At 47.9% G+C, this 20,606-nt stretch overlaps 1 protein-coding gene across 1 annotated transcript in view; it reads right to left on the bottom strand.

Annotated features, from left to right (window-relative positions):
* Positions 1-20,606, bottom strand: part of LOC122370059 (zinc finger protein PLAGL1-like) — a 61,542-nt gene that overhangs the window by 10,275 nt on the left and 30,661 nt on the right. The window contains exon 2 of the mRNA XM_043345325.1: positions 3,440-3,513. Coding sequence (XP_043201260.1) covers positions 3,440-3,482 — 43 coding nt within the window. The 5' untranslated portion in view covers positions 3,483-3,513. The remainder of the gene's footprint in view (positions 1-3,439; positions 3,514-20,606) is intronic.

The raw sequence follows: 20,606 nt of genomic DNA on the forward strand, positions 1-20,606 counted from the left end.
GGACGGCGCGCATCTGCCGGGCCGGCCAGGCCGTCAAGCTAATGTTGGAGCGGCAGCGCAGCCATTTCCAGCGGCTGATGGTGCAGGCGGGCAAGGCGGGCGGCCGGGTGCGGGAGACGCTGGCGCTGCTGGACGAGCTACGAGCTGCGCCAGTACGAGGCGACCTACGTCAGTGGATTTCCACACTAGCTTCTAGTGGATTGCTGTTGTTTTTTATGCTCATTGCTCATGATTTATTTACATTTTAGAAATATTGCAATGAATAGGTGTATGCCTTGTCATCAGCCTAGAAAGGTTAAAGTAAGTAAAGCGTTTTAGTTGCATAATGTATATTTATTCATGAACACGGATTTAACATGTCCTAACTCCCAAATATTTCGATATTAGACCCGAGTTACAAAGCAATCGAAAGGCTTAGACGATCAGTTGGGGCGTAGCCAGACGGCTCGGCTGGGTGTGAAAGCCGGCGACCAAGGTGGTGACCACCCGATCATAATGCAGAGCGGTCTCCGTCGGACGATTGTGTCCGCGCGCAACGAATGATCTCGGCACACGCGGAGGAGTTCGGCAGGACTCTCCACTGAACGGTACTGGGCGCAGTCGAACGACGGTCGACGACGCTAGCGCAGGTATTGTTAATTTGTTACGACTTACGAGCCGGACCAGTGTAGCGGGCCCGGAGCCAATATTCTTTGCTGTGTGGCGTTCCTTCTTCTCGACCGGGCCCGGCAAACGGGGCCTGCATATCGGCTAAAACCACCTAGCCGGGCAGTCTGACCTCCACCTCGCCGAAGCGGAGCGAACGACCACCCTCAGCCCTGCAATGACCGCGGTGCAGCAGTTAATCTGGGTAGGTATTTTCCTAAGGTAAGACACTCGCCTTGGCACAATGCTTTATATAGGCCTTGGCGAGTTCGTTAGCCCTCTTACTCCCGCTAGAAGGTGCTAATGCAGTGCACGCGAAGCCGCCTCGTAGCACCGCAGTTCAATCGCTCGGCTGCGGAACTGTCCGTCGTCCGTCCAGCTTCAGGTGGCGTCTCTGGGAGCAATGTTGACCGCTTCTTTGCCGATCTTTTGAAAGCTAGGAAAGAGGTGCGGCTCCCGGATCTGTCGGGAGCGGGACTCATAGGCGGCGGAACGGATAGGGCACCGGGGCACCGTGCCCCCTTTGATTTTGACATTTTAATATAAGCCCTATGGGCGTTGCATGGAAAGAATGGGACCAAAAGTCGGCAGTGCCCCCTTAATTGAAGGTGTTCCGCTGCCACCGGAGTGGTCCCATCTAGTCCCCACCTCATAGCTGGAGGTCCACTCATTGCGTTCTCGGTCTACACGATGATTTTCTACAAGGTGCGACTAAAAACAGACAAAAAGGTACATGACAAGTTGAAGGTATTGTAAAAATTAATATAATAGGCTGACAGAGAAAAAGATCCACCTTAAATTTGCCTTAAATGCAAGCTTCCTTACGTCACCTTTATGAATGACGTACCTACGTTTACAATTTGGTAGTTTTGTATTGATTAGCTTTTGCTGGGCACCAGAATGTTAATATAGATATTAAAGTTTATAATGCTCTACTTTGTTGTTATTACTCTTGAAAATAATGTAATAATTTACGATAATAATATTTCGAAATGTATATAGCATTTGCATTAGAAATCACGCTTCAATTTGATTGAAAACATGCTTTAAATGATTTATTAACCTCCTTGACATATCGTAATTTGATATCGTAACAGAATATCAGCTGACTACCGGCGACAAATAATTTCCGTCCGAAGTCGGCTGGAATTTTTTGTTGGTGAAACTCGTGGATGTGTGGCGTCTATTTTTTCGGCTGGATATTTTATTTCGGCGGCCGGCTGGTATTTTTTGGTAAAACTGGCCTCAGAACAATAAAAAAGTGCAGATTGGATAGACAAAACTTGTCGGACACACGTACGAAAGACAGACGAAAACACTGTCGGACAGTCAGGCGAGGTCTCGGGCTGGGGTGGGGATGGGCCTGTCATCGTTCCCGATTCCGCGCGGTATTCGCGAAGAGTTTGTTCCGAGTGGACTGCGGATGGTGAGCAGTTGCGACTTAGCGGGCCTGAGTCTTCACATGAACCCACGCATTTATAGATAAACCATACAAGAACAATTCGCAGACCTTGGTAAATTTCAGCTTAAGACAAAAATTAAACGCTTATTGTTTGAAAAAAGCAACTCAGATGCCATAAAAGTTCTGAAGAGATAAATATGCTTTATGCACTTTCATGAATGAATAACGTGCCTGTTCTCAAGCGTAGAACTTTATCAAGAATTACAAATGAATTGGCTACATTATCAACGAAAACAAGTAACAACCGAAGCAAATCGACTACGTCCAAAGCGAGCAACAAATAACCAGCAATGGACTATTATCAACACCTATGCAGTGTAGCGACTCATACCAGATGCATCCAGTTCGACGTGTGATGGCTGTTTGCCGCCACTCGTGCACATTGCACATTCCAAACGAGACCCATCATTACATTGACGAACTATTTATTAATCGAGCATCGCAGTTGCGACTGAGCGGCAGCGCTGCACTACAGTTTACTGTCTACTGTACTGCAAAAGCCGTTTTCACGACGGAATAGACTATCCGGCGAGTGCACCTGATTTGACCAAAGCTGCACCTAATCTCTTTTACAAGCTGCGTAATTGATCCCTCATTTGTGCAGAAAGTCTGACCACACAGGAATCTGAGCATTGCAAAATTAAATGATTCGATATGTCGCAAAACACAGCAATTAAAAGTTGTGAATAGCCAGTGTACCAAAATCATATTTTTGCTTGGGTGTCAGAGGGGAAAATTGCTGACCAAAAAAAAAGGATGAGAGTGAAAAATTGTCGGTCAGGTAAGGTCCAAAAAGAGTGGGAAAATGATCAAAAACATTAATCTTTCTACCATTGTGACAGATGCAAAACAATCATTCCCGTAATTGCTCCTTCTCGGTGGAATTGGCAGTGGAAAATTGGGCTTGAAAACTGGAGGTGAGAGTGGAAAATGATTTGCATTTGGATGTCGTTTCCCACCCACATCTACAAATTTTGGGACACTGTGAATAGCAATCACATGGGCTACTGAGGTCACAGCTGCTCACATGGGTCAGTGTCAGGCCACAGTGTCAGGTCACCGGTACTGACACAGCTCAATGTGAGGTCACAGCTGCTCAGGCGGGTCGGTAAGGGGTCAAAGGTACTAACATAGCCCATAGGTCACTGTGGGGTCACAGGTACTCACATGAGTCTCTATGAGGTCACAATTCTCAAGCACTCACATAGGTCACTGTGAGATCACGGGTACTCACATGGGTCACTGTGAGATCACGGGTACTCACATGGGTCACTGACTCACTGTGAGATCACAGGTACTCACATGGGTCACTGTGAGGTCACAGGTACTCACATGGGTCGGTGTGAGATGCAGGTGTGGCCATACCGTGACCCATCCATTCCGACCAGTGGTCCCCGCCACAGCGCCTGTAACAGACAGACAGACACACCACTGTAACACACCGACACACCACCGTAACAGACACACACCACAGTCGGTCAGGGCCCAGCGGGGGAGGCAGGGGACCGCCCCATACTGCTCAGCAACAACATCAACATGGCGCTACCGTCGGACACGCTGGCATATTTCAAGCAGCTAACAGCGAGAGAAGACACGGGCGGCAGCATTACAAAAACTCGCCCAGGATTGGAACGCTGCAGCGAATGCGGTGAACTATAGAATCAGCCGTAGGAAAATACTGATGCACTTTTGATTTTGTAAATCGTACCCAAACTACTTCATTAACTAAAATGCATGGTACGAGTGATCTTGGACGTTATAATGCGCAATAAATGGCGTTCTGCTTGTTTTCATCTTTTTTTTATAAATTTAGTCCGAACCTTTTGATAGGAAGGATTCACAAGGACAGAATCACCGCTAAGCAAAGCTTGTTGCGGTGACCCTGCCCTCTACCCTCCGATCGCGCAATTCCAGTTCTATGGCAGAATTTAGAGTCCAAAGTTTAACGTGCGCACATAGCCGCGCACGGCCGGTCCCCTCACTGACTTCGCCTGGCTACGGCCTGCCACGAACCGCAACCATCCCTGTCAGGAGGCCCATAAATGTCAAGCGCCCGTCGCGCTTCGAACCCGGACTGTAATAACCGGGAACGCGTGCTCTCACCACGCGGAGTCCAACGCTCTACCAAATGAGCTACGGGACCGATTTTAGCAGGTTACATAAACGCCTCCATTTATATCCTTCGCATTTGAACTGCCAACGTGTGCCTGAGTCACATTTGTTACTTCGGTATAATAACGCCAGTATGAAATGAATCACAGGAAAAATGCGACAAGTCCGTAACTTCGTGTCTCCCACTCAGTTCAGATGGCGTCTTTACCTAAATATCTACTTTTGAAAGTTGCCGATCTATTTGATCTACATATTCATATCGAATGTTCCATAAACTAAAGTTATATGTTAGCATTTCACGATAAAAGATTCGTCACCCGCATAGACTCAGGTTGATCACGTTAACACAAAGCTCTCCAAGTTGATAAGCTGATGTCGCTGACTCACATCAGAGAGGGGAGGTAAGTCATCACGGAAACAGGGACCGGACCGCAGCACCGGGCTCTCCCCTGCAGCAGTGCTTCATTGAGACATCCATAGGGAAAATAACCTCCTGTCGTAGAGTGATAGACGTGGGGGAGCACCCGGCACCGGGCACAGCCAGCACACCAAACTCGACGGCCAGCCCCCAACTTCCCGTCAGAGTACATACATAGAAGAGACCGTGCACAGCCCAGTTATCCGCGGGGATTCCTGCGGGCTGCAACTCGACTGAGGTCATCCCAGCCGCGTTCACGATAAAGGAAGGAATAATCCTAATAACAATCAAGCATAGGTAGACCGGACGTTGTTCTGTAAGTGCTGTTGTGTTCTTATACGACGACACCCATATGGCCGGAAAGGGTCTCACCGCACTCGCTAGCAATCCAAGCGAACATTTGGGCATTTACCACCATCTTCAGCATTCAAATTTCGCAAAATTGTAGTTTTCTACACTTAGAAATGCAATATGTTGTTTTTTAGCTTTACCTTACATATCACCGCATAAGGAATCAAAATCCGAGTGGTTCATGGACTTTGGATAACTTTTCTTCGAAAGTACGTGTCCCCCTCTCAGCGTCCGTTGTCTCCATTCTGAATTTGCCAGGGACTGTACCGAGAGGCCCACTGGTAGCCACGTGCTGAATACTTCAAGTACCACCTGACCTGACACAGGCAATCTGCTCATAAATACACACCGGTACTTCCCTGACAGAGTAGAAATGCACCGGCAGGCGCCAACCCCAGGCACACAGCCCCCTATCGAGCAAATGTCACATGCACTCTGCATGCTCCCCGATAGCAGTTCCACTATGCGAATATAGTGGTTCTCATTTCCAATAGAGCCAATATAACTTGACCAGTCTATATGGTATACTGCTGCTAAGGAACCTATAGCTCGGAAATATCTGGGGGATAAACACAGATGTGACTGTTATTTCACTGGTAAACAGGCACGGCATGTCAGCATGGCCGGAAATATCCATGGCAACATGCGACCGCCAAACGTCATCCATCGTACGACCGGTACCACGTCACCAAGGTTTAAACGTCATAAATCGTACGACCGGTAAACGTCACTGTAAGGCCGGTAAAAGTGACCGTTGGTATGACCGGTAAAGGATACCAAGCGCATGGTCGGTAAGCGCCATCAATTGTACATATGACCGGCAAGCGTCACCAATGGTATAATCAAGACACGTCATCAATCGTATGTCCGGAAAAAGTAACTAATCAGTTGACCTAAGCATATTAGCTCTTACATAAACGATACACATCATTAGTCACATGACTCGTTATAATCATTAGCAAACAGCCACCAACAGACGACGTAGCGCGTCACCCGTAAGTACAAGACAATGCTGGCAGGTGCGACACTACTGGGACAGTCCCTCCCTCCCAGCCCCCAGGTACTGGCGGTACTTGTGCTTATGCAGTTGCGCAACATCGTTGTTGCGCAGGCAACGTCTCGGTAAGTCCTTTTTCCATAATGATCAGCCACCTGGTAAGTAGGTATGTGTACGTACGAACGGTAAGGGGAGTTCCCGATTGACTGGAAACATTCCAGTTCAGCGTTCCCGTCTGGAAATTCAAGTGGTTTTTTTTCTGGTAAGAACAAACAAGAGCTTCCTTTTTTCTTCAGTGTTATGTACTTACCTAAAACAACTTAATTTTCAGAAAATGTACGTACATAAGCATAACAAAGCACAAACTAAGCGCTTCGAAAGCCGGACGCGAATGGCGTATGACGTCCATTCAAGGGCTGATGTTTGAACGCAAATACCGTCATTCCGTCCTTGTCAAGCCCTCGCCATCAGTCCAGAATGCAAGAGATTCGGAACAAAGACGGTTCAGTGGAGGCCGACTTCGGTTTTTTGTTTAGTGCGGCAGCCGTGCGTCGAAAAATCATTTCGATAGGAAAAACACGACGCTACTTTGAATTGAATTGAATACTTTGAATACTTTTATTATGAAAGAAGGCTCGCATCAACCATGAAAGAAAATTAGCCCGCCAGGCACTGTACAAAATAAGCACAAAAAAATCACCAGTCCAGATGCCGATTCAGATCGCAATAATACTTCATCAGTCACTGCAACCACAAGAATCATTGCCAATCTTGAGAAATTAATTCGTATATGATGTAAGATAAAAACATCAAAACCACCCAACGTTTCGTGTTATTCACTTTTTCATTCCTATTCACTTTCTTTCATAACCTATTCGAACACTCTTGAGAACTTGCACTTGATAATTAAAGGGACTGTCCCACCTTAACATTAGAATTGAGTTGAGATAGCCATCTTGATGGGCGTTCTTTGAAAATCAGAGTCGTGAAAACCGTTTCTCCAGCAATTACTTCATCGCAAATAAATTCGTGTTTGATTTTGACATCTGTGCAAATAAGTGCCACAATGTATTGGTATTGGCACTTAAAACCTGTGACGTTTCCGCCTTTTCCGAAGTTTCTGTATCTGTCGACTTGTTTTTTATTGAAACCTTGAAAAATAACAACGCCTCTTGGAACAGCGCCCGGCGCCACGAGGTGGAGAATTAAATTGATATGCCAAACTAATTCTAATAGTCTTCTAATTCTAGCAGTATTTTTATTTTTGTATTTAAATATTTAAGAGGCCGTCCTACATGTGACTGAAGAATGCAAGAGCCATGAACTTATCAATGGCAGGTGTCAAGTTCAAGTGTGCAACTCACTGAAATTAATCATAGTTCATAGTATCAAAATCATAAATGATTTGCTCACTGCCGTTTCAACTCCATAATCAAGACATGCTCTGAGGAGTCCACAATCTATTGATGGTGACAAAGAAGGAAGAGACAATGAATGTTCACCTTTTTATTTCTGAACATCCAAGACGACTAACCTTGAGCCGTTAAACATTGATAATACCCTGTTTGCTGAAGTGTGGGTGGCCTGAGGTCGACCATGTCTAGTAAAGAACTGTTGTTTGTGTAAACACCATGCAGAGGTATTTTGAAATAAATTTTAGTGATGTAATGCATCATTCTTTGAACTGAGTTGCTGATGGCGGATGAAAGCGGAAGTGCTGCACGTTGAATCAGAAATGCTCTGTTGCGCTTTTAAGCTTATGTTAGATTTTATAGATGGCTTAGTTTTCCTGCAGATTTCATCTTAAAGCTGTCAATAGTGTTTTACCTTTGTTTCCTGGGAGCAGATCCAGCTGCTAACATGAGCATGGGACCAGGACTGGGCCTTTGTACCACAGTCGCTGCGCTGCTTGTCAAAACCTAGGTAATGTGCTTTGTTAGGCCATGCTGTGCATTTTTTAAACCTTTAGAGTACTTTGTGATCATTGACACACATATTGAACCTGACAAACAGCAGCAAAATCACACCCCATCCTTACCTCTGTGCAGTGTCACCCAACAGACAACAGGGCTTCAAAACAGGCAGGTTCCGCATTCAAGTCGCTTCTTGCAACTATGTGACTAATGTTAGGACAATAGACGTGCTGCACAGGGAAGGTGTGTTCTTTGTAGCTCTTGAAAAATGAAGTCATGCCTAAAATTCAGTTTAAAATATTACAATTACAAGTAACTTGGATAAAAGTTGCAAAACATGAACTCTGACTGGTCAGTTGAAATGTCTTGAGTCAGTGAACCACGCCTGGGCTGGAGGTGGTCAGTTCCCTGACTTGCGCAACCTCGGGCACCTCGGGCAGGAGCTGTGGGACTTGTACATGGACAAATTGAATAGACGCTAGCCTAGATTATGTCGTGGCTGCAGTCCAAGACGTGTTCACCAGTTGCCGTTGCTGCCGCTGCCTGCTGCTGCCCTGCGTGCCGGCTGGCAGCTCACTGCTGGACTGTTTGCGCGCCAGGCATCCTACTGGACGAGTGGGGTAGGTCGCAGATCTTTGAGAGTGAAATGTTTGGTCTAAATATAGCTTGAAACTCTTACAAATAATTTAATTAAAAGGCAAAATTTCAGAGGACTCCATTGGTGTCTCAGTGGTGACAATCAGAACTTGATCAGAACTGTTATCATGCTGAATGCTGAAACTGAGGATAGGGCTGAGCTGGTAGGCTAGAATGTAATATGCAGGCTTACAAGGTCCCCAGTTAATCCACAAATTTGTCAGACTTGCCTGTAGATAAATTCATGCAGATGAAATGTTTCTGGCAGATAGCCCTGAGGCAAAATGCTATTCAAGCTTGTTCCGCAGCTCGTTGCGTTCCACATGAGCCACTACATCAGAGTCACACAACTGTGCCAAATGTGCTGAAAGGCCACGATTTTTCCAATAAGTAGGTATATTTATTATTTTTCACAGACACAACAAAAATACAAATGCAGGTCACTACAAATCATTCTGCTTCAATTACAATTGCTGGAATGTGTTTTGCAGACTTATTATATTGAATCTTGAACAGACTATATTATATTACTTTGCTCATGGGCCCAGGCCAGTACTGCAGAGTATGGCTCGCAGGTCGCCAAGGAGCACTGGCCTAAGTTCAAAATTTACACAAACCCTGCAAACTGAGCCAGAAAATTCACACCAAAGGGGGCTGAGAGAACACTTCGCACCCCGCTACACTAAATCTGCACCACACCAAACCAAATCCACACCGCACCATGACCACACTTAAATCCGCACCAGACGAAGGAGTCTGCACTGACAACATCTGGACAAAATTGCCATACTTTGCAGTCTGGCTCATGGCTATATCCATTGTGATTCTTAGGTCTGATTATTGAAGTTGAGCTCACTTCCATCATCCATGTGCCCAAGACATTGTGGGCAGCATCAATAATCAAACATCAATATCTTGCTTTTGCTTATTAGGGAACATTCTATAATCTTTTAAAAATGATAAATAAGGCCTTGTTGATATTCTTTGCAGTTTGCGACCTTCTTCTTGACAAAGTTCAAGCTTCAATTTTCCAATTTTCATTTCAATCCTTTCCATGAACATTGAACATGTTTGTGTTACTTTGCATCTTACTAAAATGCCAATTTCCTGAGTTTTGCTTTCATGCGCAATGTTTGTACTATTCGCGGCAGAAGCGTAACAAAACTTTGTGCCACCGATTTGGCAGCTAGGAAAAAAACTTTGCCCGATAAAAAAACAATCATATGACGTAATCGATCCAAAAGCTTTAAATTGGAATTTCTAAACAATTAGCCAACTATGGGCCGAATGTTTGCCAATTTCGTGTACAGGGGCCCCTAATCTATGTCTTGCAACACAAGAACAGTATACCAAAGCAATTTTTTGAAGGTGGGACAGTCCCTTTAATCTGAAATGCGGCGCACACAGCGAGATTACCGCTCTTGAATAAATAACCAAACGACGTCTGTTGCTCATTTTTCCCAAGATCAGATGATGCACCCGAATGATGGTCCATCCGCTCCGATTACGTCATTCTCTGCCGTACCCACGCCAAGAGCCTGCTCTGAAACGATTCCAGTGACCCCAGCAGCATTGCATACTGGGAGGGCCACTAGACGACCGTGTTGAAAAAAAGCTTGTACAGACGGACGGTCGATGGAAAAAGAGAGGAGCCAGTACGAGTATAGGCGGACGATTCATGGAAAGAGAGATCCAGTGGACAGCCGCTGAGAAACAGTAGACCAATATAGAAGGAAAGTCGATGGAAGAAGGGGCAACAGACGGACGGCTGGCGGAAGAAGAGAGACGGATAGCCGCCGAGAGAAAAGAGGACCAATAGAAGGACGGCCGTTGGAAGAAAAGATGGCCAATGGACTGCCATATAGGCGAACGGTCGGTGGAAAAGCAGAAGCCTCATAGACGTATGACCGCTGGAAGATCACCTCCGCACGACCGCTGACGGGCAGGCGATGACGTGGATGGAAGTGAATTGACCGCGGTGACCGGACAAGGTCGGCGGCGAGGGCAATAGGTAAATTCTAACGTGCTTATAATATCGAATGTCGAGGTTTGTATGTAAAAATAACACCTTATTTCGATAGTTACGCAAATAATGTCGAATATTGAAACTTGGTAGCAATTTATCTACACTAAGGTCACTAAGCATATACAGTATACATGTCATTATCATTGGTTCTAAGCATTCGCATTGCGCAACCTTTCATTACAGCATGGCCAAACTTTTTAACCTATTTAAAGGCCAGCCCGCCTTTCACCACCCTTCTTTACATCGGAAACAGGACGACCGCTTGGAGGCCTGGAAAATTGCGCATTACAGCCCGCAACATAAGTAAAAACGGGACGGTTTTTCGGCCAGTCGCCGTATATCCTTTCAATCGCTGAGTTCTTTTATAACGAAAAAGTTCCTCTACGTGTAAAGCGTAAGGAAAACAGGCAAGTAGACCGAAACCCAAGGCATAACGTTTCGTCAAACGTGACAAAACCAAATCGGTACTGTTCCAACAAAAAGCAGGCTTGTTAGCATCATTTATGCTAGCCTCTAGATGTCATTTTGTGATTGACAATTTTTAACGGAAATCCAGTGAAAACCCCTTCCCGTGCCGTCGAATGGAAGGCGGGAATGACCGAGCAGGTATTAATCCGACGGTGAATTTCCAGCGAAACGGGCCAGTCCTTCCCAGATTCAGCTGAAAAGTCGTTGACCACAGCTCCGCTTTCATACCGCGGTGCAATTCCCTGCTCGTTTATGAACCTTGTCGGGGATTCCATCCCCGACTTTACACACAGGACAGGCCGCGCGCGTGTCGGTAATGGACGGGCTCGGACCCGGGAGCTGCTGCGATTATAGGAAACACCGCGCCGTCACAGAACAGGTTTCGGAACTTTCCTGTTCCGATTTTTGATACCCAGCTGTTCTTTCGCCCCCAGTAAAGCCCACCTGGAAATGTGAAATCATCCTACCGCAAGCTGGTGCATGGTATTGCCCCCCACTCAAACAATGGATTAGGTCTGCAGGCGAATTCTACACCGATGACTGATCCCACAGAGCAGAGAACTATATGCGCAATCGATTCGATACAAGAGACGAATAAATGGTGAAAAGGGAGACAATAAAAAGCCGTTTTTTTTTAGACTGGACTTATCAGCTAGCAAGAGCCGGGCATTTCACGACCGGAGGGTGGTGGTACATTTATTTATTTTAGTGGTATATTTTAGCTACTAACGAGTGTAGCTGCCAGGGCTAGTGGTCCAGAGCTCGCTATGGCTACGTCTCCGATTAGTCGCACTGCAAGCTACAGCTTCCAGCTAGTGCTCTGAGTGAAACGTGACTGCAGCTCCCAGAAGCTGCCGATACTGGTCATGGGTTCTGCTCCCGATAAAGCAGTGGTTGCTGGTGGTCGCTGCTCCCGACAGCCGCGACTCCCCTTCACCAGATCATTCACCTGCCGCTGCAGCTGCCACTGACCTCCGCAGCTCTCTGGCTGCAGCCGGACAGCCGCCCCAGCTCGGTGGGGCTCGAGCTGCAGTCGTGACCCGCTCATTCCGAGAATGACCCCACCCTCCGCCGTGATATCACTGGTCGCGGCACGATCGAACCCTGCCGACCGATCGGTGATAACACGGCGCCGCCAGGGCAGCGGCGAGCCATACGGTAAATGACCGAAACCCATCTGCCTGAGACCTGTATTTGCTGATTGTCAAAGCACATTATTGATGACACCTTGAGAGGTCAGGGGAAGAACCGCAAATCGACCGCATACAGTTTGCATATGTAGATAGCTCTAAGCTCGCCGTTAGCGAGCTACAATCGGTTGGTCAACACTCGAGTTCAACATGTGAGTGTTGAACGAGGTCGACTTTCTGCACGTTTGTAATTGCCGTGCTGGGGAGGGGGCGTTTTTACGCCCCTCAGGTTTTTCGCTAATATCTCAAAAATGGCGGTGCGCAGCACCCCCGTTTTTGGTACACCTGTTCATAATCTTTTCCGCACATGGCAAAACAATTCAGACCCGGGCGTTCAAGGTCAGGTCACCAGACCACGTCAAGTGATCTTACCTCCAAAAAAGTTCAAAGGCTCGCTTAAGCTACACCGCCACTTTGACACGCATCACTCTGAAACTTTCAGCGATTGATAAGAGTAACATTATTACGGAGCGAGCGAAGCGAGCGGAGTCTTACGTAGAATAACGGAAATTTCTGAGTATGAGCGGCCGGCCGGCCGGCCGGCCGGCCGGCCGGCCGGCCGTGCGGACGCTTTTGCGAGGCTTATATCTCAGCAACCACTTGACCGATTTACACGCGGTAATTTTTATAGGGTAGCTTCATTCCTTCTACCAAGTATTGGACTATTCCCGATGCATGTGAGTGACCCCTTATGCACGTGCCACGTGCAAAACGAAGAGGTGTCAGTTTTGCAATTGTTGCAATATTTCGGTAACTACTTGGCCGATTGCGCTGAAAGTTGGCAAGTAGGTAGGCACCCACTAGGCACTGCATATCCATGTGCCAGAGTTGGGGTGCTGCTGCACGTGCGCACGTGCAGGGGTCGTTTCCAGATCTCGAGAACGGCTGGACCGATTGCGCTCAAATTTGGTACACAGTTAGGGACCGGTTAGTAGGGTGCCGTGCAAAAGCCAGTCGGGACCCATTTTGCACGTGCGCACGTGCAGGGTGCCGCTTCCAGATCTCGAGAATGGCTGGGCCGATTGTGCTCAAATTTGGCACATCGCTAGAGACCGGTTAGTAGGGTGCCGTGCACAAGTCAGTTGGAGGTACCCCCTCGAAATTTCGCACGTGCAAGACTCACCCCCTCGCTCGCTCCGTTAGTCGCCCCAAAAGGCGCTATACTGGTGCATAAAATGTTTATCTAGGAATTTGTATACCTGTGAACTAGGGTCAGGTCGATTTTGCGACCATTGTAAGTCAATGGGAGAAAACTGGAATGCACCTTTTATGGACGAATGTCGTTCTAAACCCTCTCAAGCATCAATTCATAGGTAAAAATGACACACTGAATCGGAAAAATGCACCTGTGACCCCTCTGTGTGACCCTGAGGTCATCTCAGGTCATGAAGGGTCACCAGCAGTTTTTTACTATAACTTTTGATAGAGACGTGCTAGAGCGGTGAAAACACCTCAGATGAGTTCAGCTCGACGATACGGATCGACCAATATACAATATGACCCTTTCAGTCAGGTACAACATGACCTTGACCTGGGGTTAAATTTTCAAAATGATCTTTCAATGTCAACTTATAGCTCATTCGACGCGTCTCGACGAGAGGATCACGATGCTGGCAAAAGTAATATTGTGGCTCTCTTGAGTAAAAAGTTATTACCGAAAAAACATTTTTTTTCGTGAAAACGGCTAATTTTTAGAGCTTTTGCCATCTGGAGGCAAACCGTTGACCTGAGGTCAATTTGAGAACAATACCCGGAAAGGTCTGTAAAAGGGCTCAAATGCGCTTTTCCGCGGCGCTGTAGCTCTATTGGTTCCCGAGTTAGCCCTTGGCAGTTTCCAAAATTGCTGAAATGGACTAATTTTGACCTTTGATGACCTCTGGCAACCTGACCTTTGACTTGACTTAAAAATGACCGAAGTGTTTCCGTCACTATTTATGACGCCTTTTCGATTGCCGCTTACCGCGTGTCGCTAAATGGCCCAGGAGCCGAGTTAGAGGGGGTGGGGGCATGAAATAGCCCCCCACCACCACCACCACGACACGAAAAACTCAGGCCACCAGCACGGCGCGGGTTAAGTGTTGGAAGAAAGGATTGAAGATGTGACGATGATGCAAAAAAAAAAAATCAGTTCCTGTTAAAAACGGTTTGTTGTTGAAACAATGGAGATCATTAAATCCATAAAGCGCAAAGCAATGCTATTTGTCACACAGGAGAAAACCTCATGCATGAGCATTACCGTGCATTAAATTACTGCATGAGATTCGACACAATGAGATGCTCTACTTATTTTATTTAAATAACGTATGTCGGATCAGGAGTCAAGGCATTTAACCATCTGTTTGGCGGCTGCATGCATTTAGTTTGCATCATCAACACCGAATGCTAAGCAATGCTTATTTTTCAGTTATTTAAATAAATGAAGTAACAGTCTTGGATGCATTCAGCAAGCCAATCCTTTTTGCAGACGGATTAGAGCTTGTACGGTGAGTGTTTCTTTGAAATTTGGTTTTAAAACTTTAAACCGATAGCATGCGGCCAATAATATCGCAGCATGCATTGCTGACACTATACGCATGCTTGGTTCCTGTCAAACGGCGTTATGAGAAAGGCCAGCTCGCCAGCAGACCACATCTGACCCAGCAGGTCAGACCAGTAGCGGTCGGACCGCATTCCTCCGCGGTGAACGAGACGAGCCAACGGACGGCGACAAAACGACAGGCGACAGAGGAGACCGGCGGCCGACAAAACCACGGTGACTATAAATAGACAAAACAACGAGCGGTGACAAACTAATCGGCAGACAAAGGAGGGGAGATAGAGCGAAGGCGGAGAAACTGATCAGTGGCAGATTAATCGGCGAGAGCTGAGAAACGAAAGAGGCTAAGTGGCGGCGACAATTAGGGCGTAGCAAAACAATAGGCGATGACTATAAGCCTATAAATATCGGGTAAGCAGAATTTATGCCAAGCTCAGCAGGGCTAGCCCTATTGAAGGAACAAGATCTCGACCAGCTATGACCACTGACCAGTGTTCACCCTAATTGAAATTCGCTGGGTCTCGCGAAATGTGGCCCTGAATTCAGGATAGACGACTTACTCTGATTCTGTAAGCATCTACATAATTCACAAGCATTCAGCTGATAACCATGGTTTGGATAGCAAACCATACCTACTAGTCATACGAGTATAGTTCCTGAAATAACTGGTTCCAACTTCCATGGCATAATTCGTCAATAGTTCTAGCAAAACGTTAATCGCAGCTTTCATTTAGCTAAATCTTACAAGTTGCAAAGGCCATTGTTGACTGCAGCCTACCTGCTGACATACAACAGGTTTCGACAGCGAATAAACTGGAAATGGTTGACGAAACTTCGTAAACAAGGCCTAGCATTCAGTCAAAACATCTGTGTTGATCTGATACCAGCGCACTCGGATTGCTTTAATAAATGCAGGAATTTCGCCACAAGAATGCGCTTAAGTGCAAGCATGTACTTAGAGCCTACACACACTACAGCGTACATACAAAACGGCAACATGTCTAGACGGTGTCAACTAAACGACACTGTGCAGAAAGGAAATGTACGGTGCTGGACAAAACGACCATTAGGCGTTTGTCTGCTGGCAGCTGCTCTGCCAACTCGCAAACATTTAATGCGCCAAGCCGTGCAAGATTCGTAGGTGCGTTAGCCATTGCACAATGCATATAAACATCTTGAAGGATCAATGGAGAGGCTTGTCACAACTTGAAAAACCTTATGACAACGCCGTGTAGGCAATACCGATTTAGACAAATACTATCATCCAATGTTGTGATTCCTTATAGGACTTCCAGTTAATTGCAATGCCGAATCGGACACAGAAGCATGCAGAATGAGTCAGCAAATTCCCCTATAACCCTCCCAAGGTCTCTGACCAGACACACCCTCGTCATGTGCCGCGAAACAAACGCACGGTGCACGCAGCCGCTCTGCGCAGACGGTGGCCTTGCAACCCCCGGTGGCGTGATAGCTCTGCTGGCGCGCCTGGCGGTCCTGCTAGACGGCCCTGTGCCACCAAGGTCACTGCCACGGTGGCACGTAGACCAAGTGCGCCGACATCCCCCGGTCCAACGTAACATTACATCACCACCGCCGTGCGTGGCACGCACAAGGCCGGGGGACGGGGAGGGGGGAGGGAGGACTCTGCGCGCGCGCAGATCGTGAGGTTCGTGGCCGCGTTCTGGAGAGGCCGTCCACCCGGCGGACGTGCAAGGCCGCCTGCACTGGCCCTGAACCGGCTGCGGGCGTGCAGAGACCGGCGCGGTCACTGACCCATCAGAGGTCGACGGCACGAGCTCTGCCGGCCGCCACAGGGGCGCCGAGCTGCGGCAGCTCGCTGAGCTAGGGGGAGGGGACGGTCTAGGGAAAAAAAACAGGGAGGGGGCAGCTTAGCGTATGGCCTGGTGGCCACTGGAGAATCGAGGACAGTTTAAAGTGGAGAGCTGGTAGGAACATGCATGCAAAAAGCCATCGAAGCCAATGCACAGATCTTGTAGCGTCCTGCGTTGGCGGCCCGAAGGTCGTTGATCTCCACAGCCTGCCAAATCCATTCCTTATACCGCCCGTCACGTAACTCACGAAGCCCGTTTACAGGAAGCACATTGCACAATTCACCTCCCACAACAATACAATACAAAGTCATTAACAAGTACAGGGTTGTTCACAAAAAAGTGACGCATTTTAAAACGATTTTGTGACTTACGTAGTGAGAACTCATATACTTGATTTGCATGCCATTCGAAAGGCTGTTGAAAAATGTGTATGTGCATAGTTTGTTAAAGCGGCAACACTGAGTTTTTTTTTTACTAATAAGAAAACGTTAAAATAGGGAGCTTTGGCTTGGCGACAAATTAAAAGGGAGAAGTAGTGAAGTTTTCGCGGCTATTTTCCGCCACCACGACTGAACTAATAAACAAATTCGTCTCAAATCTGACAGATGAGTTTTTAGAGGGATTATTTTTGATACTATTGGCATACTGCGGGCAAAGACCAAAGGACGGTCAAGACGGGCGGGTTTGGAAGTGCTGATGCCAGAAACCATAGCGCGTGCTGAAAGCGACTGTAGAGAGGTAACGTGCCATCTTTTAAAGGCACCTGCTAGCTTCTGCAACGGAAATGCACCGTCACCAATGACCAACACCATTCGGTGGTTCTGGCACATCGACGCGACCCCACGTGCAGAAACCGCGATTATCGGATTCATACGGGAACAGGGAAGGAGGCTTTATCTCGCGCATCACCTCTCACCCATAGTCGGCCATTTCTCCCTACCTCATCAGCCCCGCGGATTTTTCCTGTTGGGGTCACGTGAGTGACATGGTGCATACATAACAGACATAGGTATGCACGGATCCTAGAAAAGGATCTGAATCTGATCCCACGGGTCCGGATCTCAGATCCGATGGGATCACAAGTCCAGCTCTTTAACCCTCGCCGGCCGAGGGGGGGGGCGGGTGCCGCCCCCCCCCCATAGGTTTTTTTTCGCGATAGCTCCGAGCACGCTGGCGATAGAGAGCTGAAACTGGGCATACCTGACCTTTGATTCAAGCCGGATCTTTTGACAACAACCAACCGCATTTTTGGGTCAGGTCAGGTCACTGACCTATGACGTCATAAGTGAACCTCTGCACGGTCTTCAGATGTCGCAACTTCGCAACGCCCTCACTGCCAGAGGAGATGTCACAGGGAAATGAAACTTGCAGGATCTAGTATCCATTATGAGTCTCTCAACTTGTATATCTCGGATTTTTCCTAAAGATCATATGAGGTCAGGTCATTTTCGTGACCTCACCATTATAAGTCAATGGGGAAAAATGAAAACCGCTATTCTGGCGCCGGGAACGATCTCCAACTATCTCAAGCACACAGAATCGTGATTTGATGCACTCCTTGCAAGGTTAGATGCGTCACTTTTGTTGACCTCACTTTTGTTGACAATGTTGACCTTGCGTGACGTCATTTATGACGTCATCAAGGTCATATTAGTTTTTCGTCAATAACTCTTGATCAAATTGAGCTAGCGAGTCGGGAAAGCCACCAATGGACTCAGGAAGACCTGCCGAATCGAATGACATGACCTCTTTCGACCAACTTCGTGACCTGGGGGTGCTGACCTGACCTTGACCTGAGATCAACACCCCAAGTTGACCTGACCCGGACAAAAAGTATATCATTCGACGCGCCTGAGCGAGGCGAACACGATGCTGCCAAAATCGGCGCTCTGCGGCCGTTTTTTGCGAAGTTATTCACCAAAAACTGAACCGTACCTTAGGGCACTTGACCTGACCTCAGAGGTCACCGGTTGACCTAGGACCTTAAAATCGGGTACCAATCTCTGCGTCTCGTAACGGCGCACACGCTCGTTTTTTCCGCGACGCGCTAGCTCCACCAGGGGCGAAACGGCGATGGGGGGGTCGTACCCGCCCCGCCCCCTCGGCCGGCGCGTATGTAGAAAACCAATAGGTCCGGCGAGGGTTAAATTAGCGAAAGATCCATTGGGATTATAGATCCGAGTCTTATTTTTTATTTGAGACCCAGTGAGCTCATAGATTCTCGCCCATTTTTTTTTTTGTAAACACAGCAATCCCAAAGATTCACTTCCTGCAACTCACAAAAGATCAGAGGCCTCTTGCACCAAACTACCTAGCTAGGTAAAATTGTAGCACGCTACATCTTGAACATTTAACGTAGTATCTTTTCGGCACGGCTCGGTACGGCAGTTCCCCCCCCTCGCAGTCCGGTCACAGGCCTAGCCCTCCATTCACACACCCGTCGCTGCTACCGGGTGACGCACAGCTGAGCGGAGCGCTGCTGCTGCGCTCTCCTCCCCTCTCATTATTCACTACCCCCCCCGTCACCAGGCCCGCCATCCCCATTCAGCACTTTTCCCCAACTCCCTCAACGAGCACTGTCCGTGAGAATAGCCCGCAGTAGACACATCTGCGAGAAGACGATGCCGGTCACATCAGTACGAACCGCCGAGGCACAGCTGAGTCAACAAGCTACGTCAGAACTGCGGCCGGCGGCGGCGGCGAGCGAGCACGTTAAGGTACTCTGTCACTTGTCACGTACTCTGTCAGGTACCACAACAGCTGCGCCGCGCTGAGTCCCACGGAGGGAATGGCAAAACCAGAAAGATCCTACGGCAAGCAAAAACGCTGTAGTTCCAGAGGTCTTCGCAATGGGCAGCCGTTAAACTCTCATTACGACGCTCGCCTATGGAGACAGCTACCGCAGGATGAGCGATCCGAGCCTCCTCAAATAACGCTGGATCAGTAAGATATGTCAACAGATCATGGAGCAGTGTCAAGGATGGATGCCGGCTGGAGCACACAGCCTCCTTTGTCGGGCACAGCAACCCAGGGTGAGTGAACCTGGCAAAATAGCCGGGTGACCGACCTCACAATGGCCTCATGAGGTAGTTCCAGAGATCTCCGCAGAGGAAGAAGGCGCTGACTTACGGCCACGCCCCGGTACGGTGGGCGGAGCAAGAGTGACGTCACAGGGGCGTTGGCGGCAGACGAAACGGAAGGAAACAAAAGTTTGAATAAAATGAAATTGAAGAATCAAAATTAAAACTCGAAAATCACAAACCTTTCGTGGATTGTTTTATGTCAGCGATTACTAAAATGATAAAGCACTCAACACGAAGACGATTCGACGGCCAAAAATTGCAGGCACAGAGGAGCAAGGTGACTAAACAGGACAGAGGGCGCCATCTTACGGCCCCACCCACCAGAAGAAGGCAGAGGAAGATGACGTCGCAAGGGCGTGGCAGTCACCCCTCCCCCCCCCCCCCAACTATAAAAGGGTGCGCCACCCAACCAGAGGCAGAATCACAGTCGAGCAGCCGAGAGTCACAGTCTGCAGCCGGAGCCGGAGACGCCATCTGGAGGCCGCCGTCAGTCCGGGGTCACCCGCGAGAAGCCTCTTCAGTTCGAGTGATCAGAACCGAGGACAGTAGCCGACGCTTGTGACCACACTGAGAAGCGGAAGCGCAGAGAAACTCCAGAATGTGAGTGTTGTTGAAAAGTCTGCTCAATCCCAATCCTTGACCCCCCCCCCTCTGCCCGGTTGCCGTGCCGTGACGACTGCCAAACATTTTCGGTTGCCATAAAATGCACTCTCAATTGGAATTGGAAAACTTAAATTACTTTGAGCTTATTGGTCCAGACACCCTAGTAGCATATTAGGATCTGAATTTCGAAGTCATGTCAGAGTCGCCAGCAAACCGTTATTGTCAGTTGGAGTTCACGATTAGGCCCAGAGCGAGAGGCTAAAATTTGAATAAGCAGCTCATGGTCACGAACGTTGAGATTGATGACTGGATGTGTGACAGCGTTGAAATGTCT

Source organism: Amphibalanus amphitrite, unplaced genomic scaffold (genome assembly GCF_019059575.1).
Source record: "Amphibalanus amphitrite isolate SeventyFive unplaced genomic scaffold, NRLGWU_Aamphi_draft 000034F_arrow, whole genome shotgun sequence".
In the NCBI taxonomy this organism is placed as follows: Eukaryota; Metazoa; Arthropoda; class Thecostraca; order Balanomorpha; family Balanidae; genus Amphibalanus; species Amphibalanus amphitrite.